This window comes from Alexandromys fortis, unplaced genomic scaffold (genome assembly GCF_014885135.2).
Source record: "Alexandromys fortis isolate MF-2015 unplaced genomic scaffold, M_Fortis_MF-2015_v1.1 scaffold_9, whole genome shotgun sequence".
Classification (NCBI taxonomy): domain Eukaryota; kingdom Metazoa; phylum Chordata; class Mammalia; order Rodentia; family Cricetidae; genus Alexandromys; species Alexandromys fortis.
The window spans coordinates 18687095-18712060 of NW_026067892.1; the positions used below are offsets into that span (position 1 = coordinate 18687095).

The 24966-nt window shown below is 52.1% G+C and overlaps 1 protein-coding gene across 1 annotated transcript in view; it reads left to right on the forward strand.

Annotated features, from left to right (window-relative positions):
- Nucleotides 1-24966, forward strand: part of Col13a1 (collagen type XIII alpha 1 chain) — a 137090-nt gene that overhangs the window by 5088 nt on the left and 107036 nt on the right. Inside the window, exon 2 of the mRNA XM_050142889.1 lies at nucleotides 10971-11040. Coding sequence (XP_049998846.1) covers nucleotides 10971-11040 — 70 coding nt within the window. The remainder of the gene's footprint in view (nucleotides 1-10970; nucleotides 11041-24966) is intronic.

A 24966-nucleotide genomic window follows, 5' to 3' on the forward strand; every position in this document is an offset into this window, starting at 1 on the left:
GGGGGAGGGGGCAGGATTGAATTTGAAAACAGCCAAATTCATTTTGGAAGCCCAGGACTAGAGGTGTGTGTGTGTGTGTGTGTGTGTGTGTGTGTGTGTGTGTTGGGGGGAGTCCTTCAGCCCTGTGGACTGAGGGAGGCCAGGCAGACTCCCACCCCAGCTAGAGTGCTGTACCCAGAACCCTTGCTGTCATCGTCCCCTGGAGTGGTTTGTAGGGTGCACCTAGGCCGTATGTATAATCAGGATGCCACCTCCATCCTCCCTATTCCCACTGGCTGCCACTGTCCCACCCCACTTTACAGATAAGGGGACCAATGTCGCTGAACCTCCCTCCTACTCTCTGTGACTCATTTCTTCCACCTTGGGGAATCCCTGGGAAAGGAAGTTATAGAAACTTCCAGGCCAAGATGTTGACGAAGTGCAGGCAGACCCCCACACCCCTAAAAGACCAGTTTATGAGAACGCCTCGCGTCTATAGAGTCTGTGTACAGGGACCTTTTATTGAGCTGTTGAGAGGAGACATCAAAGTAGAGGCAAAGAGACTGAGACCCTGGGCTGTGGACCGAAGTGGATCCCGAAAGGAGCAGGCTGTGTAACAGGGCCGTTTGCCTGTGCAGCAGCATCCTGGGCACACGACAGACAGACTGTCTGCCTGAGCCTCAGAAAGCAGACAGACCCTAGGGCCAGGAACCTTCAGACAATGCCTAGCGTGCCACTGAGTCCATCCTACATCCCTGCCTCCTTTTGTGCAGGGAGTGATGTACAGGTTTCTTGCTCTGCCATGGGAAGACAGGAGAATCTAAAGATTCTCCCTCCACTAGCACCAAAGACCAGAACACCATCGTGTTGGAGAGATGTAGAAGGCATGTCTCCTCCGTGGCACCCTTTCTAGTTAACTGTGAACTCATTGGTGGTCAGTACGTGACCCATGTGTGCCTAGCTCCCATTCCAGGGCCCTCAGCAGACATGGCCCATGGCGCTTTCCCATCAAGTTTAACATGGCCTTGGGGTCTTGCAGCAATGCCCCAGGGAGTTCCAGAGAGCTAGCAAGAGTGAAGAGAGCCATCTAATGACTGGGAGTTCTGTTTCAAAGACCAAGTTTCCTTAGGACAGTTTAAGTGAGGGAGGTGAGGGAGAGCTGTCACTGTCTCTGCCTTCTTCCCAGACTTGTCAAGGTAGCTCCAAGCAATACGAAGGTGCTCACTGGGTAGCCAGCCCCTGCAGGACAGTGGTGGGAAGTGAAAGTGTCAAAACAAAGTCCTATCTGCAGGAAACCAGTGTCACAATTTGGTCACTCCCGGAAAGTTTTCTTTTCCCCTTACTCCAAATCCTTTTAGACTCTGATTCTCAGTGTCCTCTGGAGAGTTTTCTGGAGCCATGAGAACGCCCTCCCTGCTCTGGCTTGCCTGTGGCACTTCCTGGATATGCCTGAAATGACATTTAGCTCAGAGAAAGAAAATGCGGACTTAGCACACACTGCTGGCTTCCCTGCCCAGTGGTGGCAGACATTACTAATCACTCAATAAACATTCTTCCTGAACCAGGTCAGACCTCCCTCTCAATCCTTATCCGTCCAGGGTTCCAGCTATATCCTCTCAGCCCATTGGAGCCAATACACAAGGAAAACTCCACTGGTCATCTGTGACTTAGCCACACGAGCCAGGTGTCCTCCTCTGGGTAGCCTTTAAATGTTCTGTCTCCTCATTTGTCCATACTCAATTTGGTCACAGGGGTAGAGGCCCAAGAGTCTCCAGGCTTGTTATTGAGTGTGGCATGCCTGGGACTTTGCGGGTGGTAGACAGTCAACTGTATGAAGATCACATGTGTATGTACATGTGCATGCAGATGTACAAGTGTATGGAGACAAGAGGACAACCTCTTATTCCTCAGATAAGTCGTGTGTGTGTGTGTGTGTGTGTGTGTGTGTAACAGAATCTCTCACTGACTTGGAACCTGCCAAGTAGGCCAAACTGACTGGCCCATGAGCCTCAGGGACCTTCCTGTCTCTTCCTCTCCAACACTAGGATTACAAGCATGCAGGCCCAGCCCGTGTTTCCGATTTTAATACCGGTTCTGTATTTCCAATTTTAAAATGGGTTCTAGGAATTGAACTCGGGTCCCCCCTGCTTCACAAGTAAGCTCTCTTTCCCCAGCCTCTGATTCATGATCTTGTTGCAGACTGGGAAAGGTGTCCCAGCCAGCTGAGCCTCTCACACTTCCAGCCCCAGCTGTGGCCTCAGCATTTGCTCTCCGGGTGCCCCTGAGAGAGGGACTTCGCAGAAACCAACACAGGGTACAGTATTCTGGCAGCTTGCCTGGTCCTGGCTGGAGGATGGGGGTCAATTCTGCCTACATGATCAGTTCTGCCTGGACCAAGCAGCTGGGCAGCTTCCTCTTTGGTCCCCACCCCCAAGGTCGAGTGCTCCATGTCCTACTTCCTAGGCTGCTTGGTGAGGTTTTGTGCGCATGTGCGCACACACGGGTCTGGAGGGATGTTTGCAAAATAATGCACAGGCAAGCCTACAGCATTTGGTGTCACAGGGACCTTTGCCACTAGTCGGGTGAAACTCAGTATCCTGATTAGAAAAATACAGGTAACAGTGTCCTCTGCACAGAGATGATGGTTGATCAGATGATGTCATCCAGGTGTGGTGACTGTAACGACTGCCACCTCCTCATCACAGGTTCACCGCCCAGAGCTTTGCACCTACTGATTCGCTGGAGCTTTGCAACAACTTTCTGTGTGCTGTCCGTTTCCTCTGTTCCTTTTTGACAAAGTTGAAGCCCAGAGAGGTTAGGTGACTTTCCCAAGGTCACAGAGCTAGTTCTAAACCTAGGCAGCGTAGCCACTAGCATGTACTTGCCTACGTGAAGACCAAGACTAGGGAGGTGTTGAGTTGGATTTGACCCCTACAAAGGTGATGCTTAACTGGATTGGCTTGGTGCTGGGCTTGGGTTACTGCCCTTAGTAAGAATGGCTCCATGGGCGCTGTTTCTTTTATCTGGTGTTGAAGAGGAAGATTCTAAGGAGGGTCCTCATCCTGTCCTGACCTCAGCAGTGAGTGCTGGGCTCTGCACGGGATGGGTTCCTATTGCTTACACCAAGAACTGCCTCCTCATGTCTGGGCTCATCTGATAGGCAGAGAGCCACAGCTCTGTGTCTGTCTCTGTCTTTCTCTCTCTATGTCTCTGTCTCTCTCTCTCTGTGGGGAAGATGAAACTAGGCCCCCACTCAGCCCCTTCCTCTGCTCCCTTTGATTGACATCTGCCCACTCTGAGCAGCTGGTGTTTGCTCAGTCAGTGAGGGGAATAAACAGGCTTTCTTGGGAGAAACTGAGATCCAGAGCTGGGGGAGACCCCACTCAGGCTAGGGTCCCCACCTCTCCTGGATGTCATCTGGACTCTCAGCAGATCCCATAGCAGATCCCATGCCACACTCCCTGCCTCCCATGTGGCCCAGATGCTGTGTCATTCTGTGGACCTGCCAACACTCTATGGCCCTGAGGACACTCAGGAGGGGGCTGCTGGCAGCCGGGCTCCCCTGGCCCTTCAACTGGTCACAAAGGGGTGGAACGGCTTGGGAGAGGCGGGCCCAGCCTCTTAGGGAACACTGGATCCCTGTCTCTTCTCTGGAGGCTATTGTGGGGTTCTGGGAAACCCCACATGGCTGGAGTCCACTCCGGATGGGCCTCTTTAGCCCCTTCCTTTCCTGACCCAACCCCAACTTCACTGGCCTCTGGGGAAAGCGGCCTTAGTCTTCCCATCACTTCCCTTGCCTCCCCCCCCCCCCCCCCCCCCCCCCCCCCCCCCCCCCCCCCCCCCCCCCCCCCCGCTCCCCCAGACTCTGCTGCCAGCCAGCCTCCCCAGGAAGCTCATTTTTTACCTGGTCTATAAGCTGCCCCAGGGAGGCCTGACTGCTCCAGCTGCTGTCCTGGGCCCCTGACACCCATGGAGTCCAATCACAATTATCAGTCCCTCTCCAGGTGTCCTCCCAGGTCATCTACATAGAATTGGGCTCTGACAGTGGCATTGTAGGGCAGGCTGGGGGGGGGCAGACATCAGAGACAAGATTGAAGAGAACAGGGTGAAGAAGCCTCTCTGCCCTTGCCCTCTAGACCAGTGGTAAGACTCTTGGGCTTGACAGGAGTGGCTACCTGGGAGGCCCACGAGTGTCCTGCTGTCTCTAATCTACCCCACCCGAAAACTTCCCAGGGAAAAAGAAAGAAGCCGTGGGCTATATTAGGAATATTAGCCTTGGTCCTCAAGCTTGCATTCCCCCTGTGATGGGGAGCTCACTACCTTCTGTTATTATGGTTTATGGCTATTTCAAGGTCGGTCAGATCTCACTTTTAATGTGTTCTTCATCCTGACAGAGTTGCAGACCCATCCCCCACTCACCCCTAAATAGCAGCATGAATGAAAATCACCTAAAGCTGTGTGTTTAAGTCAGAGGGAGAGGGGTCTGCCCTCTCTGAAGCGTGATCTGTGGTCACCTGGGCCCCAACCCCCCAAAGACCCGTCCTCTTCCCCCATCACTGCACTGCCTAGCTAGCCTCCTAACTCACCTGCTTACACCACACGGCAGCCAAAGTGGCCTTACGTTCCTACCCTCTCAGACTGTCTGGGATCACTCCTTACAGGCTCCCCAGGGCCAGCCTCTGGGTCCACTTGGTTCTAAACGCTCTGTAAAGCACATGACTGCACCCCAGTCCCGTCCAGGGTGGGGAAGGGAGAAGAGGGGGTATGAAAGCAGCCTGGGCTCCCCCTATCCAGGACTCCCACCCACAGCCAGTTGCTACCTAGCTCCTTGACTCCCCAGAGGCAGCAGGCAGACCTTGGGGCAGCTAGAAGGAAGGACTTCCCCATATGAAGTCTGGAAAGCTCACAGACAGGTACAGACACCTTCTTTCCCTGAGCTCTGGGGTTAAGGTTGTGTTTTTTTTGTGGTTTTCATGCAGTCTCTAGAAGAGGCTGCACAGGGTACCCATAGACCCTTGGGCCCAGGCTTCCTGGCCCCGGAGTCTATGATCGGTTGCCAAGCTCTCACACAAAGACTGGAGGGAAGGAAGTCGTTCCTTGGGCTCCCTTGTAGCCCTCAGCCCTGGAGTGGTCTGGGTGAGTCTGTTTTGTTGAGTGGGTGTGTGTGGGTGTCTGAGTTTCCTCGGCTTTGATTTCAGCCAACCAGGGCATGCAGCCACACATGGGCCTGTCCCTTTCTTAGCTCTTTTCTGTGACTCCCCCACTCCAATCCACCCTTGTGCTTTTCTGTGTTTGGGTTACACAGCTAGCCATAGGTACTGGTTTGAGCCTGTGCCCCCATTGTGGGTTCTGCCCAGGCCCTGTCCAAAGCCACAGGGAGCAGGTCCCAAGGACAGACCAGAGAGATGCCTGACTAGGTTATGTTCAGAGCTGTGTTCAACTCTGGCAGTTTCTGACTCCCAGATTTGACTGGAGTGCCACTGGCAGGGTGTCACCGCCCTCCTTTTTACCAGGAGGGGAGACTCATGGCAAGCACAGGACAGCCAATACTCACCCGGTTGGTACCCATGGATGACATGGACCCATCAGCACCTCTGTGGCAGGGAGGAGAGGCAGACCCGAAATCAACCCAGGACAGGTGGCCCAGACCACACTGTCGAGCAGTAACTAGACTTACCTCAAAGGCCTGAGTCTCTTCTTGTTACCCCATCCCTCTAGTGTCCAGCCATCCAGTTGGTCCAGCAGATGCTAAAGCCACCCCTACTTTATGACTGAGGGCATTGAAGCCCAGATGTTTTATCTCTTTTTTAAGAACTGTTAATGGGGAAGTTGGGATGGGATCCACAAGCGTGGCCCCACCACGTCCTCACAAGCTCCTATCCGTACTTCAAAGCCTCACAGAGAGCATTCCTAAAATGCTTATCACCATGGGTAGTGTAGGGTACTTAGTGTGGGTCATTAAAAAAAATTTTTTTTTGAGATAGGAACTCGTTTTGTAGACCAGGTTAGCCTTGAAATCACAGAGACCAGCTTGCTTCTGCCTCCTGAGTACATGTGCCACCACCACTGGGTGATCTAAAATATTTTTGAGACAGAGTTTCACGTAGCTCGGATTAGTTTCAACTCGGATTAGTTTCAACCTTGGTGTGTAGCTGAGAACGACCTTGAACTTCTGACCCTATTTCCTCCACCTTCTAAGTGTTTGGATTAGAGGCAGGCACTCAGTTTATGGGCTACTGGAGGTTTAACTCGGGGCTTTGTAGGAGCCTAGCAAGCACTCAGCTAACTCAGTTTATGGGCTACCGGTTTAGCAAGCACTCCGCTAACAGCTATAGCCCTGCCCATTGTGTATTCTTTTGCTGGTGCCTTGCGGAGACTCAGCAGCCCACTCAGGCCTCCAAACTGCCCTAATCCCTGTGCTGGAACTACAGACCGACCCACCGCTCTACCTGGCCTTTTCATTTTTCTTTGTGGTGCAGAGGATGTAAGCCACAACCTCACGCCTACCAGCAGACACTTTATACCTCTGAGCTACAACCCAACCCCGTGGAGTGGAGTGTGTCCCTCTCAACTACTAGGGATTATCCCTGCCGCTTCCTGTTTGGCTGCACCGCCAATCTGCCTCAACACCTGCATGGTGTCAGGAGGCAATGTCTTATTTAAAACCCTCTCTTGAGGGACAACCCCGGAGGACAGTGACACACGGCCTCTGGCCTCACTGTCTTCTACCGTCTATACACATGCGTGACAGAGGCCCAGGTCGGGTAGGTGCCTGGTCCCTTTAAGAGCCCTGAGCCAGGACATGGGGAGTGAGTGGCCCCTAAGCCCAAGCTGGGATGGAACTATGTTCTCTGGGGAAGCAAGTGGCTGCCTGGCATCTTCCCTTTGATACTGACACCGGCATTTTAATAGCTGCGACCCATCGGGCTGGTGGCGTTTCAGCCCTGACCACACAGGGCATTCCAGGAGGCCCTGGCTACCAGCCAAGAGAGCAGAAGGGCCCCTCTGTGTGGAGGGTCTGGGGTCCTTCCCCCTACCAAGACTGCAGAAAATGTCCAGCCCACAGCCTAGTGGGGTCTCTCACTCAGGTACTCAACTCAGGATACTGCAGCGGCCAGGACTAGTGAGTTAACCAACTAAAGCTGGTCACCCGGAAGGTGTGTCTTGGTGACCTGGGTCACTCATTCCCATCTGAGGGGATTTGGCCCTCACTCAACACCTGACTGTGTTAGTCATAGCCCTCGGCTCCCAGTTCCCCACTGCAGTGGGGCCTGGGTCAAGCTTTCTGTGACACCTGATGGGTAGACAGCCGGTGCTTACTGAATGTCCGTGTGCATTGTCAGGCTCTGTTGCGGGCATTGGGCACAAGGTGGCGAGGAACACAGAACCTATGGTTTATTCTGCTGTGAATTTGTCTTCTGTTGGCAAAGGGAGGCGAGAGAGAGAGAGAGAGAGAGAGAGAGAGAGAGAGAGAGAGAGAGAGAGGAGAGAGAGAGAAGAGAGAGAGAGAAAATGGTAAAGGAGAAAGTGAAATAGGAAAGGGGGCGAGAAACAAGAAGGGTCTCCATTAGGAGCATACCAGGTAGACCACATGAAAGAGAACATCCCAGAAAGAGAGTGTTCACAAGTGCAAAGGCCCCAGGGTAGGAAAAAGCCCTGAGAGGCGGTGGGTCTGGCAACTGTTGAGAATGGAGCTTCTGGGTCCAGGTCGGATATGGGGTGGGGACAGCAGGGTGTCATTGGGCTAGCGTTGTGCCTGGAGCCGGCTGTAGCACCAGGGCTGGGGAGAGAGCCTGACTGAGTGTATCTACAGAGTACAAGATGGGGGCTTCTGCTGGCTGCGTGTGGGGGGCAGAGAGTCATCAGTGATGAGCTGGAGAGTGGGAGAAACCGAGCTGGTCCTGATGGGACCTGTGTGGGAGGGGTGGGGCAGCAGGCTGGGACTCAGTCTTGAGACTTTGTTCTGAGAAGGCAAAGAACAACCTACCAGGCAAGCGGCAGGTCACAAGGCTAGAGGTGGGAATATGGAGCTGTCGGGGATCATTGTCCCAGTTTGGGTAAGAACAGACCCACAGGCTCACGTGTTTGAATTCTTAGTCACCAGGGAGTGGAACTGTTCAAAAGGGTTAGAAGGATTAAGAGGTGTGGCCTTCCAAAGTAGGTGTGACCTTGGTGGAGGAAGTACTTCACTGGTGTCACTGGGGGTGGGCTTTGAGGTTTCAAAAGTCCGTGCCAGGCTTAAATGCTTGTTCTCGCTCTCTCTGTCTCTGTCTCTCTCTTTCTTCCCCCCTCTCTCTTTCCCTCTCTCTCTCCCCCTCACCCCCTTCTCCCCCCATCTCTGTCTCTCTCAGCTCCTTCTCCAGCACCACACCTTCTTGTCACCATGCTCCCTGCTGTGACGATAATAGACCAAGCTCTGAAACTCTAAGCAAGCCCCTAATTAAATGCTTTCTTTTGTAAGAGTCGCCTTGATCACGGTGTCTCTTCACACCAACAGAACACTGGCCAAGATGGTTACAGACAATGTTGAGACCTCAGACCAAGTGAGGTCTTGGAGAACCGGTATACAGAGGACTGAAGCGAGGCCCTGAACCATGACCCTGTGATGGTTCACTTACACTTAGGTAGCAAGTAGACAAGATGGAACCAACAAAGGAAAAAGAGAGGGAACAGCCAGGGCAGAAACATGACTTCCTGGGCACCAAGTGCAGGAAGCGTTTGCACAGAGGGGAGGGGAAGTGTGTAAATCCTGCCACAGGTCAAGGATGATGAGAACTGACCCCCAGACTCAGCATCCCAGAGGGGTGGTTGGCCCCCAGAAGGAAATCCTCTGCTAGGTGGGGAGGGGCAAAGGTGGCCAGGTGTTCTGGTTAGTTTTTTGGGTGTTTTTGGTGTCTGTATGGGGTACTTGACACAAACTAGAGTTATCTGGGAGGAGGAACCTCGACTGAGAAAATTCCTCCATTAGATTTCCTGTAGGCAGGTCTGTAGGGCATTTTCTTATTAATGATTTATGAGGGAGCCTCTCCCCCCCCAGTTCACAGTGCTGGGTAGTTTTATGTCAACTTGACACAAGCTAGAGTCGTTGGAGAGGAAGGAGCCTCAACTGAGAACAATAAGACTGGACTGCAGACAAGTCTGTAAGGCATTTTCTTAATTAGTTATTGATATCAATGGGGAAAAATCAAACCCATTGTGGGTGGGGCCACCCCTGGGCTGGTGGTCCTGGGTTCTATAAGAAAGCAGGCTGAGCAAGCCTTGGGGAACACGCCAGTAAGCAGCACTCGTTCATGGCCTCTGTATCAGTCCGGCCTCCAGGTTCCTGCCCTGTTTGAGTTCCTGTCCTGGCTTCCTTCACTGATGGACTACGGCGTGGAAGTGTTAGCCATACAAACCCTTCCCTCCCCAACTCGCTCTTTGGTCATGGTGTTTATGACAGCATAGACATCAAACCATGACGGACATTGATACGGGGTTTAGGGGAGGTATGCTGTCTGAGGAGGATGGTGGAAGGAGTTTGGAACTTTGAGCTAAAAAGCAGTTGAGTGCTTGCTTAATGGGTTGTCCTGTGGGAACTCGGAAGAGACGGGCGAAGGCAGTGCAGATCTGCAGGCTGGCTGGCGAAGTCTCAGAGGGAGGCTGGAAAGCTCTTCTGAGACCTTATCAGAGTTGGTCGTGTGGTGTTTTGAACTGAGAATCTCTGGCGTCTGGTCAGCAGTGATTAACAAGAGAGCAGCGCCCCAAAAGTGAAGCCTTTGTTTTCCTGGGGCAGCTGATGCTCTTCAGCTAGAGCTGAGACAGTTGCGGTAATTAAGAGCCCAGCATCGTGGAGGTGAAGTCTTTGGAGATCATCCAGAGGGGGCTAAGGCTGCATCTCCTGCTGGCAGCCATACTTGGTAAATGTGTAAGCGTCACCCGTGTATTAAGTCTTGGCAAGCATGAGAGCTTCTGGATTGACAGAGTCAGGGAGAGCAGGGGAGGCTCGGTATTCACAGAGGCCAGGAGAGGCCAGTGGTGAAGGTGCAGCCTCAGTTGCAGTAGGGACCTAGGGGCTTGAAGTGCTTAAGGAGAAAATTTGAGGCTTGGCTCCATAGGACAGGGTCAGAAAACCCAGGCCATTGTTAAGTGCGTCTGGTGGAGATGCCAGGATCACCGAAGACAGAAGCAGCTGTGGAGAAGAATCGGCTTAAGCCTATGAAATACAGGCTGTTTGCCGTAAATGACAGAACTGGAGAAGTGGGGTCTCCAGACGGGGCTCAGTCAATCCCTGTGCTACCCTGGCTGACCTAAGATTCCCATGTGAAGCACCCCGTACACAGCCCTCTGCATAGAGGGCACGAAGACACAGGCCTCCTTAAAGTCTGCCATGTGGTGCCATCTTGCGTGGATGGATTTGATTGCTGCCATCCACACACAATTTCCCGGGACTTGGGGTATCCAACCCCTTTAGGGCCTTCCAGATTGGCTCTGTGGTTTCAAAGTGTGGAGGAAGACGTTTGGTGGAGCAGGGCGTCTGGGGTCTGCTGAGCCTTCCCAGCCCCCCATCACTCACCAGGTCCACCTGCCGATGCTGGCCTGGAGGGGGGTGAGCAGAGCAGGAACCCAGCTGGAGAAGGAAACAATAGCAAAGAGATAAGAAACATGTGTCATAAGAGTCACCATGGGCAGCCAGTGGTTTACAGGGTCCTGAGCAGAGCCTACCGAAGATAGCAGAGGCCACAATGGCTGTGATAAGCTTTATCCTAGTTCCTGTCACCCACATGCGGAGAGTTTGAGTTCCTCAAAGACTATCAGGGCTGTGCATGTGATCAGTGGAGGGCCCTGAATGGCCAGACTCTATCCCAGAGCAGTCCCATCCATCTTCACCATCCCCACCACCCCGCATCCCTTGGTTGCCCCACCACCACGCACTCCCCTTCATCCCACTTGCCAGCTTTCCACGGCGGGAGCTTTTATGAACTCCTGGTGATTTCTCTTGTCTTTTTGTGCAGAAATGGAAGTTCTACTCGCGCAGGCGCCGGGAGGCCCCGAAGATATCTCCAGGATGTAACTGCCCACCAGGTAAGGAGCCCTGTGAATGGGTGAGGTCAGACCAGCGTCTCTTGGTCAGGGATTACATCCCAGAAGTTCTTGGATTTCTGTGCAGCTCGGCTGCCGCCTCTCATTCAGTTGCTTTCCTGTGGAGGCATCTGCTTGTCTTCCATCCTTCCGTCCACCCCTCCCTTCCATCCATCTTTTCCTCTCTCCCTCCATCCATTCATGGACCCATCCACCATTCAACCGTCTCTCTCTGTATTCAAAGCCATGTGCCAAGTACCTGCTCAGTGCAGGCATCATAGTCGGAGCAGGGTTTAAGTACACTGTTGCCAGTTAACCACCACAGACATGTGAGTGTGTGTGAGAGGACCCCTCCTCTCTGGCTTCTGGCCACGTTCATTAAGCTAGGGACAGAGGAGGGATCGATGCTGTTTGCTTGACTCACTGGGCTGGGCTATAAGCCTTTGAAGGCACAGAAAGAAAAGGACTCGAGGAAATGGGGAGACATGCTTAAATAATTGCTTGAGGCTTTGCTTGTTCAGGGTCTCCTAGTGCACACCGAAGCCTCCTAGGTAACTGTGGTGGGCAAATGGCCCTGAAAAGGCTCCCTCTGGGCTCTTGGGAGGATCCTCCTGTAGCTTCAGAAGTTTACAACCTTCTAGAAACCCTCCACAGGTTCCCTGAGCCAGGGAAGAAAGACTGACAGATATTAGATGTATTGATCGCTTTTTCATTCCCTTGCCAAATACATGGCAAGAAGCACCTTGGGGAGAAAGCGCTTGTTTCAGCTCACAGTTGGAGAAGGTGCAGTCCATTGTGATGGGCAAGGCAGGACCACAGAATCAGCCCCTGCCTGTGGTTCTGATTGTTCACATCTCAGAGGTCAGGGAAGGGAGCAGGAGAGAGGTTGATTTCCTAGCTTGCTTTTTCCTTGTTATCCATTCTGGAATCCTAGCCTGTGGGGTGATGCCCAGAGTAAGCATTGACTAAGCCTCTCTGGAAATACCCTCACAGATGTACCCTGAGATGTGTTTCCATGGTGATTCTAAACCCATCCGATGCAACAGCAATGATTAGCCAGCACCCTAAGCGTACAAGTGCAACGGAGGTTCCTGGTGGCCAGGTGTGACTGGGTTGATGTGCTATCCCTGAAGATGTGACTCTGTGATAAGGGTCACTGGTCCCACAAGCTCTTGTCTGGATTAATTCAAAGGGTGTCCAGAGCCCCAGGAAGCCAGCGCCTCTTTCTGAGCTTAGGAGATTGGGCCCCAGAGTTGGAGAAAGCTTTCTGCTGGATCCATGAGATGTCAGGATCAGTGAGTTGAGATGTAGCTGACAATGCGGTAATGGGGTTTGGACAGGTTTCTGGGCTACCCAAGCTCTATGTAACTGTCTGCTGTCTTCAACAAGAGTGGCACTATGGAAGACAGTTTTGAATTCTCTCTCTGACATTTACCAACTGTGTCGTAGCCTCCAGAGATTCCTTTCTATGCCTCAGTTGCTTCATTTGAAACAAGGGTAAAGGCCACTTGGAAAGTATGTGTAAGAGATGAATAGGCTTGTTAGCATATTGTCTGATATTAAGCAATATTATTATTATTATCTGTTAATTTCCTCTGTTGTCTCTTGTCTGTCAACGATGCACCAATATTCCTTTCTTTCTTTCTTTCCTTCCTTCCTTCCTTCCTTCCTTCCTTCCTTCTTTCTTTCTTTCTTTCTTTCTTTCTTTCTTTCTTTCTTTCTTTCTTTCTTTCTGACCATTCAGGCATAAAAACAATCCTTCATTTTATTCTGAAATTATTCAGAAGATTTATCTCTTCTTCCCATTTCTCTCTCTCTCTTTTTTTATTTTTTTTGACTGAGCTCCCAAGGTCCAAAATTCTTTTCTTAACTACCATGCCCTGGCATTGGGAACAGTGTTGGTTGCATGTTTGAGGCCATAGTAGGCACCTGCACCTGCTGACTAAGGAAAGCGGAGGCATTTCACCCCACAGAGAAAGAATTTCCATAACACAGAAACTCACCTGCTCTACCTAACAGCTGTGTTTGCCGCTGCCCCCAAGTGAGCACCGACTGTGTGCAGGCAGCAAGCGTCTCATATTGGTGGGTAACCTTCCTCAAGATGCTGAAACATGGCTGGGAATGGATGGAGCTCAGTTGGTGGAGTGCTTGCCTAGCTTGCAGGAAGCTCTGGGTTCCGTTCCCAGCGTGCACACACACACACACACACACACACACACACAAAGTGTGGTAGTTTATTTCTATAACTCTAGCACTCAGGAGGTGGAGGCAGGAGGATCAGGAGTTCAAGGCCATCCTCTGCTTCATAGTGAGTCAGAGACTAGCCTGAGACCCTGAGGTGAGACCGCCTTTTGAAAAACAAGACCAAAGCTCGTGGTGAAAAGAGGTGAGGGGGAACCTGAGCGTCCCAGATGCTTGCAGGTCCTCAAATGGGTCAGGAAAGCCCTCCCCTGCACCTTCTTTCAGTTCATCGTCTTGGGGTCACTGTTTACAAATCTCTCTGCAGCTCCTGATGCCATTATAAAACACACAAACACAAAGTATTACACACCCTTGTCCTGCTAGCACTTAATAGTGTCTCTGTATACAGTAGGTACTCAATCAATGTCAATAAGTGACTAGAGTCTGCCTCATAGTCTCCACCCACCATCAATCCACTCCACCTGTGTTGCCCTGCACTATACCTTAGTCTTGCTAGCCCTGGAATTCCCTCTGTTGGACACAGCAAATGATACTTTCTTTCTGCCCATGGTGGCTGATGGATCAGATCCTACAGCTCCAAACCTACGCCTGCCCCCTTTGGCTTCTGTGGTCAAAAGAGGCCAGAGCTGGAGTCCTGTGGCGGATGTGCTCTTCCCTGTGGCAGCCATGGGTCTCTCGGCTCAGAGCGTTCAGAGGGCTCAGGACTCATAATCATGGGCAGAAAACCTGGCTCCTTCCTTTCCTACACTGACCTCGCCAGTATCCTCCCAAGATCCTCCCTGCCCCAAAATAGCTCTCTTCCAGCATCCTGCCGCTTCCACTGATTGCCAGGGGAGTGATGGGCTCACAGGCTCAGGGCAGGATGCCAGAGGTCAAGCCTCAGGGAGGAGGGCCACAGCAGCCAGAAGTTGAGGAATGGGTGTGGGCCACTTGCATAACACACAGGGCAGGGGGAGGGTCCTGAGAACAGATATATGTACCGTGGGACTTCCTAGACCACTTGAGGCCAATACAAAGATCGGGGAAATTCTCCCGTTCTCTGTCCCTGTTCTTACTAAGAGCAGGACAATATAGACTCCAGCTGGCAAGGAAACAGCTCCTTCAGGCCCGTCGTGCTGGGGCTGGGTGGGGCTGGCAGCCGGCAGGCTGCTGGGGAACCCATACCTTCTGCCTAGGCTTGGTCTCTTACGGGATGGGGAGTCTGGGACCTCGAATATCAAGCTAGAGGGGTTGGGCGGCGAGAGTGGGAACATGGGGTGATGTAGTCCACCAGCCTGTCAGCCCTAGTACAGGTACAAGACTAGAAGATTGATGGAGGGGAGAGGAAAAGTTGCTTTGGCCAGGCCAGCAGACGATGGCACAGCCACCATGTGGTTTAGACATTCTGTGAGGAGCACTATGAAGTGCCAGAGAGCCCCAAGAAGCCTGGAACACAAGGCAGATGTCACCTAGGAGGTGGCCCTGGAGGTTGGCCATACAGAGCAATGAAGCAACTAAGAGGGTACACTCAATAAGAGTACAGGCTCGCTAGGTGGTGGTAGTGCACGCCTTTAATCCCAGCACTCAGGAGGCAGAGACAGGCAGATCTCTGCGAGTTCGAGGCCAGCCTGGTCTACAGAGCAAGTTCCAGGACAGGCTCCAAAGCTACAGATAAACCCTTTATTTCTCAGGGAAAAAAGAAAAAAATAAAGTACAGCCTCATCTGTCACTATGACCAAGATCTAAGTAAAGGGACGTCAGAGGGTAGATGTCTCTTACTGAGTGTGACCCAGGAGCCTGGTGCAGGACAGGGAGGTGGCTGTGTTGTCTGTGTCTTGTAGATTTCCCGAGGCCCTAGCAGCTGCTTAGACTTTCACCAGCATGAGAGGAGAATGAATGAGCTCGGAGTAGTCGAGCGCAGGTCATCAGAACTGGAGGAAGAGCCATGTGTCAATCCTGCCCACCTACCTCTGGCCAGACCTGAGTTACAGGATTGCCTGCAGAAAGTCAGACTCGTGCTGAATGATTCATTTACAGATTGTGATCTCAGCCCTGGGGAGGTGGAAGCAGGAGGGTCGGGAGGTCAAGGCAGGCTTGGCTACATAGCAAGTTCAAGGCCAGCCCAGTCCAAAAGGCCAGTAAGTCTTTAGTTCCATGGAAGGTAGGAGAAACAACATCGAAGATTCAACAATCAGATGGCGGGTCCTTCTAGAGAATGCACAGAATGAAAGCTTTGAGGAATGAGTGCATCTGGGGTTGACCAGTAGTTTAAGTAGTTTGGGCCCAGAGTGGTGACAGGAAACAGATGAGCAGGGATCAGGGTAGGAAGAGATGTCAAAACTGCAGCAAGCTAGGCGCTGCTCAGGTACTGTTTATGCTGGGGGTGATTGACAAAGTGTTACTTACTCTCCTCCTCCTTGACCGGAAGCAGCTTACTGGGGAGATGGTTATTTTGGCTCACAGTTCAGAATGATACAGTCCATCATGGTGGAGGAAAACATGACAGAAAGAAGCCCGGTGGCAGCTGGAGTCTGAGTAGCCACTTGTTCCCATGGCGTTGGACAGAAAACAGGACTTGCGGCAGAAGTATAAAAGTGGCTATAATATCAAAGACCCACTCTGTACTGAATCACTTCCTTTAGATAGGCCCACTTTCTAAAGGTCCCACCATATCACCAAATATTTTTGCTTGCTGAGGGCCAAGTGTTCAAACACTAGGGACTTGTCACATCCAAACCAAAGCAACTGGTAATGACTACCTGGAGACCAGTACCCGAGTCATCTTGCATCCAGATTAGCAAAACGTGTGGTAATCGTTTAATAATGTCTGCTGTGGGTGCAGAAATGGTGAGCAGCTGCATCTTGCACCCAGGCCGTGCTTCCTCACAGAGCATAAATGTAGCATCAGGAACGGTTTGGGGAGGAAGGATGTGGTCCAGTCCAATGTGTATTTCAAAACAATAAGTAGTTGTGCTGTGGATGATGCCTCCAAGGCAGGAGCAGCCCCTTCCAGCAGCAGAGCTTGTGATCCTAGGAACAGGACTCTGTTTTCTCACAACCCTTGGTTACTTTCCATAGGCGGTGACAGCTACTGCCACACACCCTAAACCTCTTCTTTGGCCAGCCCTGCCCTGTTTTTCCTGGCTCCAGATTTTTGACCCCAACAGCCAACATGGGTAGAGCCTGTGGCCAGGCTTTTGGTCTCAACTAGACTCCTGTCACCACCTCTGAGTGGCAACAGAGCAAACCCACAGACAGGGCCCTCTCTTTGTGGTCCTTATTTCAGTTTTAGCTACACCAAGAAACAGGAGGCTCAAGACCAGGGACTCCCTTGGCACCGTGGCCGAAGAGAATTGCAGAGTGGAAGGTTATTGCAGGGGGGGGGGTTATTCAAACGAGAAAGATACTGTCTTCTGGGCGTTCCAAAACTCTGTAGAACCTGCGAATAATCGCCAGGTTCCTCCTGAGTCATGTGTGGCTAGTCCTTGAAGCGGCTCCCCATCGTCAGCTACTTAGGCACACTGCATAACACGCTTGCTGATGTCATCGATGTTCAGACTCACCCCGATTCTGCTAGGAGTGAAGGTTGCTCCTCCACCAATGGTGTCAGCTTCATCACTTCCCTCTCCTGAACACCCTTACAGCCAGATTTGGTCCCACAGCGGCAGCGGCAGCTTCCATGGCTCCTTAGCGTTGCCCACTGCACTCTCCTCCTCTGCTCCAACACCATCTGTGGCTCCCCTGGACTCACAGTGCCTACTTTCTCTCTCTAGCCTGATCCCTGCCCATCTCCTGCTGCTCCCTGGACAGGACCTGCTGGTCCATGTATCACCCTCGCTCCTGCTTCTGTTCTCACTTTCTTCCTGCTGAACTGACTCTTCAACCCTCCCACTCTGCCGTATCACCCCTGCAGGACCAAGCCACCCATCGCCTCCCACTTTTGCCATGTCCCTTGGTTCTGCTATGTGATCACGTTGAGAGCGCACCTGATACATGCCCAACGTGTATAATCCAGGTGACACCTCCTAGTTATGTGTTTCAAATATGAAGTGCAAGCAGAACCAGAGGCTCACACCTGCTGTGGTTTCTCCTAGGCTACCGTCATTAGCCCATGAGCTGGCCGCTGTGGGTACTGTAGGTGCTTGAGAGCAATATCAGCATGGGGATGGTAAAGTGGGAGCCCCTTGGTGGCTTCCCAGCAGGGGAGAATGCTCTGCCTGCAATCATGCTGGTGGCCTCCTCAGTTCCTTATAGATGTGTCTCACAGGCCATCCTTCCACAAGAATGGACGCACAATTGCAGCCAGCATCTTCCCCCGCACTGTGCCTTCTCAAAATTCTGCAAGCTACCCAGTACCTGAGCAGAGTTTTAAAATTGTGTGTGTGTGTGTGTGTGTGTGTGTGTGTGTGTGTGTGTGTGACGCACGCGTGAAAGTCAGAGGACGATTTGCAGAAGTCAGTTCTCTCACCACGTGGGTCCTGAAGGTCCAGGCACAGGTCAGCAGACATGATCAGTGCCTTCAATGAATCTGCTGAGCCATCTCACTGCAAGCTCTAGGTAGGGTTCCATGATGCCATCTTTCCCCTCACTCCCCATCAGTCACAAGTGCCACTGAAAGTGGGCATGGTGGTCCATGACTGTAAGTAATCCTGTAGCCCTGGCACAGGGAGGTGGGAGCAGGAGGATTGCTGCATGTTGACGACCAGCTACTAGTGAGCTCTAGGCTAGCCTGACCTACAAAGTGAGACACTATCTCAAAGGAAAAAGACCCATTGGTCCTATGGTTGGTCTCGCCCTATCCACAAGCATTGCTTTGCCCTGACTGCCCCATGTTTCACCTCGTGGACTACAGGAACCTGCTTACCTGGCCGCTTTGAACCGTTCACACAGAAGCCAGGTGGTGTTTGTAAAGTTGATGTACAGCCCTCACTAACCTAGTGCTTCAGCATCCCCCCCCCCCAGGCCCTTAGGATGGAGACAAACCCCCAGCACCCTCACCCTCCTTCACGTGTTCCCAGCAGGCTCCCGGGGACATCTGTTTTGCTGGTGACCTGTCCACTCTGGGAGTGGAAAGTCTGTGTAGCCCTGGCCACCTGGATCAGGGATCCTGGGGCTTAGAGAAGAACAGCCCAGAAAACAGGTGCAGAGTCCAGATGTTTCCTTGTCAATCCCAGCCCTTTGGGCCCTGAGATCTCACTAGAAGGGAGAAAAGTTATTAGTGTGGACAGGGCTTCGTGGTGCAGAAGCCGCTCCGGGCTGCTCGTGGGAAGGAAGGTCAGGTGACCAGCGTGGGAGAGCCCCAGCCGCCCACAGCTGTTGAGTGGCCAGGTGCTGCCTAGCCGCAAGAGTGCCGTGTCTGCTCCTGGAAATGAGTCTTTTCTCCTGCCCTTGGCCTGTGTTTTAGGACCCCTGGGGGAATCCTTTGAGGCATATTTCTTTCCCATTTCCTCCTGAAAGCATTTCCAGACCCCCAAACGATGCTGATAATGTGTTTCTCCTAGAGCAGCTCTGATAACGTCCACCAGGGTGGTCACGGAGATTTGTAAGGAAATAAAAATAAGGAAATAGAAAATTCTAAGTGTGTGTGTGGGGGAGCCCCAAAAGCTTGTTCCAGACCCTGAGGGACTCAGGTGGCTTTCTGTCTCTGGATTTTGGTATCTTTACATATATATGAAGGGTGGGTGATGGTGAACCCAGCTTGGCAGCACTTGGCTAAGGGAAAGCTTGCCTGGCAGAGTGACCCCTGTCCCAGACAAAGCCTGGAGAAGTGTGAGTGCGTGTGGCAGCTGCTGTCCACTGAGGCACCACAGAAAAAGTGTGCATGTGTGTGAGGTGAGAGGATGGACGGGCAGTGTGAGCCTGCTGCAAGGTAAAGGAGAGCACGGGGAGGCTACGATCTCACAAGAGAGTGGTCAGGGATGCCATGGGGCATTACAGTGTAACAATGGCATCAATGAAATAGCATGCACCGGGAACATGAGTCAGCTAGCACCAGAGCTATGGAGTCCAAGACAGGATCTTAGACAATGGAGGAAAAGCAATGGCAAGGGGTTTATAATACTAGTTATTTATATAGAGTTAGAAACAGCACACTGCTCATAGGCATATGTCGTAAATATGTAAAAAACTTACGTGTCAAAACTTGCATGGTAGTCCAGTCTTGTGACTTATGATGCCTGTAATCCTAAGATATGGAAGGCAGAGGCAGGAGGATTACAAATTTGAAGCCTTTCTGGGCCACAGAGTGAACTTAAAGCCAGTCTATACAACTTGGGGAGACCCAGTCTCAAAAATAAAATAATAGAATAAATGGGTGGCATGATAAGCCTCAGACTCGGTGGGGAGTGGGGACGTGGTGGAGACCTCGGGGTGCTCGGGTGGTTGGATACCTATTTAGCTGGGTGCTGAATATGCCAGAGCTGTCCCCCAAGTTTGCAGAGACTTGACTGAAATACAGCCCACGTGAGTATTCCCTCCACCTAAATTGTGCAATGCAACAGTTTTTTGTATCATTGCCGAGTTTTAGGACATTGTTATCACCTCAAAAAGAAACCTGGAACCCTTTTTTCTTCTGTACCTCACCCCTCTCCCAGCCTTAGATCAGCCCAGCCTCCTTTTTGCCACTGTGAATTTGCTGTACCATTTTCCAGGTTTATCCATGTCGTAGCAGGTGTCAGTACTTTGTTGACATGAATTAAGCCTCTTTGGCTAGCTGGATTATTTGCAGATGAAACAGTGGGGATTGTTAATACCCCTGATTAGTGGATATTATTGATAAATACTCCCTTGGCATCCTCCAACAGCTATGATGTGTCGGTTTGGGGACTTGAATTCCACTTCCAACTCTGGGTTGGTGACAATAATGTAGGGGACAAACCCTGCCTGGATTCAGCAGGCCCCCAGATAGGCTCCCTTCTGCCCCTGCTATTTTCTCCTGCTCAGGATCACCACCTTGGAGATATTTCCCATCAGCCCTCCAGGTATGGCTGGCAGCTCTGATGATGGCATTAGCTGATGCAGAGGCCATGGAGGAGGGCTGCTTACTGACTTGCTTCCTCTGATCTACTTTGTTATAGAACCCAGGCCCACCAACCCAGGGATGGTACCACCACCATGGGCTGGGCCCTCCTCCATTGATCACTACGAACTGAGACAATGCCTGACAGCTGGATCTCATGCAGGAAACCGTCCTCCTTAGGCTCTGCAATGTGAGGGTAGAAAGGATAGCCACAGCAGCTCAACTTCCCTCCTGCTACCCGCTCACCCCAACTATCTGGACAATACAGGAGTGCATGGCTGGACTCCCAGACTTAGACATGGACTCCTGGGGTGCTAAGCTACCTGTAGGTAACACTGGCAAATTACTTAGGCCTGCCTGTGGATAGAGAATGGACCCAGGATGCTGTGGGGTACCAGACACTCAGAGGCAATAGGGTTAGGAATGTAGAATTCAAGGCAGAGGTATGGGCGGATTGAGAGGACAGCCCTGAGCCAATGACCTTAGGAAATGGAAGACCTTCTAGGAACCACTAGCTTGCTGGCTCCCAGCTTCACTGCTCAGCTGGGAAGACAGACAGGATCCATCTTGGGAGCTGGCTGGAGACCTCCTGTTCCGGGAGAGAAGTAAGGTCCAAGGCAGAGGTTTCTGACAGCCCAGGACCCATGGACTCACCACGGATCTCCTTATTCATTCACCTAATTGGTCCTCAAACAGTTTCATGAGCAGGGGCCCTGAACCACATCTGTCCTCAGGAGCTGCAGTGTTCAAGACAGGCTGCAGAGGCGAGCAGCTCCCTGCCCTGACTCAGTGGTGACCAGCTTGCTGGTCATAGCCAGCTCTGCCCTGAAGGGTCCTCAGAGAAGGTTCCCACAGTGACACTAAAGGTCCAGGGTCCCTATGGGTCCAGGGGCCTATGCTCGGGGAGTTACAAGGGACCACGAGGCAGGCCACATCTAGCACATGGGCATAGCCCTCAGCTCTGCCCAGGAACTGCCCCCGTCACCCCCACTCCTAGTCACAACCCTCACCAACCTCTCATCTCAAGTGTTCAGCCATCAGGGCTTCCTCATGGCCTCTGCTGGTGGCCAGTGTGATTGCATGTGCACCTTGCCAGCTCATTACAGCCTCCCATCATCGTTCTGAGGCTATGACTCAGGCTAGATTCTTGTCCCCGCGAGGACCCACTTGAAACCCCAATGAAGAGGGAGGAAATGCAGTGTCTAGTCTGGCACAGACACAGCACGCCCCAACAGGTGACCTGGATTTAAGCGGATGCCAGCTCCCCATATAGTTATGTGTGCTATCACAAGGTGGCCTGGCTCTCTATGACAGGGCAGCAAGGGGGGCAGGGCAGGGCAGGGCTTGGATGTCCTGGAGGTAGCACGTGTAAACAGACTGGCTGTATGAACTCCAGAGTTGTGCCCTGGTGTGGAAGAGGGCCTCCTAGCCGCATATCCTGGTGGTGCTCCAGGGAACTGTGTCCTTTCTGGTTAATTGAGGCTCCACTGTTTGGTACCCAGCACACCTCCTTGCTTATTGCATTTCCCACCTCATTCTTTTGTTTCTCCTTCACCAAACTGGAATAAAAGGGAAATAACTTTGGGAGGCTCACTAAATGCTACAGCGGTGGTTCTCAACCTTCCTAATGCTGTGACCCATTGTTGTGGTGACCCCCCCACTGTAAAATTATTTTCACTGCTACTTCATAACTGTAATCTTGCTACTGTTATGAATCATAATATAAACATTGTGTTTGCTGTGTTTTCTGATGGTCTTAGGCAACCCTTGAGAGTCATTTGACTTCTCCCCAAAAGGGTTGTAACCCACAGGCTGCGAACCCCTGCTCTAGAAGATTCCTTCTCCCAGCCTTGCCCAGCTTAGCACCTGCTAGTTCCTCCCCAGCTTGGTTGGGGACAGACCGGGGGCTCCCCAAACTGCACTTAAGGAGGGAGGAGGCCACAGCCTTTGATCATGGGACAATGCTACCTTCATTCTGGCTCCAAATAGCCCCTCTGGCCAGTGTGGAGGAAGGAACCCCCCCCCCCACACTGTCCTACAGGGTCCCACAGAACACAGGCCTCTCCCCAGGTGTAGAATTCAAACTGGGAACACCAGATGGGCATTGGCAGTCACCTCAGGCAGGACAGGACTGCCACAAGGCCTTTCTTTAGAAGACCTCTTACAGGAAGCCCCATGTTTGTCAGGAACAAGAAAGAGCAGAGCCCCATGGTTAGGACAGGACTAGTGAGCGCCTCCTACAGGTGTTACTGGACAACTTCCAGGTTCACGGATGCCATCCGCTCTTGTGTTTTACAGGAAAGTGTGGTCAAGTGGGGGAAGGGACTCTCTTCCGCCCCATGGCCAGATAGGGACAGAAGTGTGTGTTCATCTGGCCAGGATTTCCACCATGCCTTGTCCCATAAATGACCACAGAGACGCTGTCAGAGATTCATGGAGGCAGGAACTGGATGGACTCGAAGACCAGGTGAAGAGATGTAGACAGACAGACAGCACCACAGGCCACTGATGGTTCCTAAGGCCAAGCCAGGCTAATGCTTCCAGATTCCTCTGTCCCTTAGACACCTATTCTTGCTGTCAGGTGACATCTCGGGTAAAGCAGACTGAAGTTGCTACCACATCCCTGAAGCCAGGGCATCAGTAGTTACCACCTACCCGGCAACTGTTTCTAGGGGTGAAGTCATAGCCAGCCATCTCTCCTGCTACATTACGATGTCAGCCCTCCATCCCATCTGCTGGGCTCCAGGGAGTACGGCAGGCTCCCTAGATAGACACCATTTGGCCTTGACTCTGGCCCTTTCCTCCCTCCAATCCCTCCCCTGTGGGTGGGTCCGAGATGCTGGGAGCATGCTTCTACAGAAGAACTCAGAGCAAATGAAGGAATAGCCACCTGGGGAAGGACCCAGATAGGTGTGTGTGTGTGTGTGTGTGTGTGTAAGTGTGTACACGTGCACATGCGAGACCATGCATGTGTGCTAAAGAGAAACTCAGGTATCATTCTTTCTTGGGCACTGTGCACATTTTTTTTTGAGACAGGGTCTCTCACTGACGTCTGAGACTAGCTGGTTATACTGAGCTATCCTGCCCAGCTTTGTACATAGGTTCTACGGTGATTAAACTCGGGACACCTTGCTTATGTGGGAAGTACATCGGCAACTGAGCCCCAAGAATGGATTTTCTCCTAAAGCAGTTCAAGCTGGGTCAGGTTTCTAGTGTTTGTCTCCATAGTCTTCCAGCAGGACTGGGGGCTACTCATGGCATCTGCCGCCTTCCCGCATTCCTGGGATTGGATGAGTCAGTCAGCGAGCCGAGGCCCTGGGAGTTAGTCTCCCCTGAACCCTCCACCCACAGAGGCCTGGGCAGGGAGGTACCTGCCCCTTTCCCAGCCATCTAAGAGGACCCTTCTTTATGTCACAGCGTCCTCTAGAACCTGCTTACTGCCTTCCCCATCACGCTCTGTCTGAGCTAGGCAGGCCTGGTTGGATCTGGTAGGGACTAAACCCAGGTAAAGGCTAAGAGACTTTACCAGAGTTGCCCTACCGTAAACAGGTGAGTTAATCTCTTGGGCCTCAACTTTCTCAACTGTAAAGTGGGGGCAAGAACAGTCAAGTCTGGCACACGGGAGGTACTTGGTAAATGGCGCTGAACTCTCCTGAACCCCAGCTCAAGCTTCTACCCACACTCTCACTGCCTCCCCTCCTGTGCCTCTGACACACTTTGACTCTGGGGACTGGCCTTCCAGAACATTCTGTGTGAACAGGCGAGCCTCTTAGCTGGCAGTCAGTTGTAGAGAGGGTGGCCGTATGTGCAGAACTTGCCCATCCCTGAACAGGGTGTGCCTGCGGCAAAGGCTTCAAGTCCACACTGTGAGACAGGACTTAGCCTGGCTCTCATCAGTGCTGTGTGACCTCTGGTTCCCAATGCCCGACTCCCATGTTTGTGTGAAGTGGGCTCTGTCAGCCCCAGACAGTAGCTTTGAGAGGCCAGCGAGTTCACAAGGGTTAAGCACCTCTGAAAGATCTGAAATGGATTGCGGCAGATGGGCCAGCTGTTATTTACCGGGTGATGGACAAGGCCTGCCCCGTGCCTTCTAGAAACCCATCCCCGCTGGGCCTCTGAGCAGTGGCCACCGGAAATGCCTCACCAATTATATCCTGTAGTCTCTGCACGGCAGCTGTGGTGTTTTGAGAGCCCTGGCCACAGCAGTGTCCCCAGAGCAGGTGACTGCTCACTCACGGGCTCAACAAATACCTGTCAACACCTGCCATGAGGGGGCTCCGGGCTCCAGGGTCCCAAGGACCAACCCGATGAGCACATCTTTCCCTATGGAACTGCCACATCTAGCTGGAGAGACAGACGAAATAAGCACAAAACCAAAAAAGGGGTCGTGGGGGGTGGGCAGAGGACAGTGACACAGAGCCCCATTGGCAGACTGCTTGCCTTCCTGACATGGAGTCCTGGGTTTGATTCCCAGCACTGCAGAAACCGAGCGAGAGGGTGCATGCTTAGAATCCCAGCAGTGGGGACGCGGAGGCAAGAGGATCAGAACTTCAAGATCCTTTCTAAGTGGGGGAAATGGTAGGGGGAGAGGCATGGATATGACTGGGAGGAGAGGAAAATAACACTGACTATTTGGAGATTCCATTTAAGGTGTCCACCTCTTCCCCCAGCTTTGTTGTTTTTTTTTTTTTTTTTTTTTTTTTTTTTTTTTTTTTTTTTTTTTTTTTTTT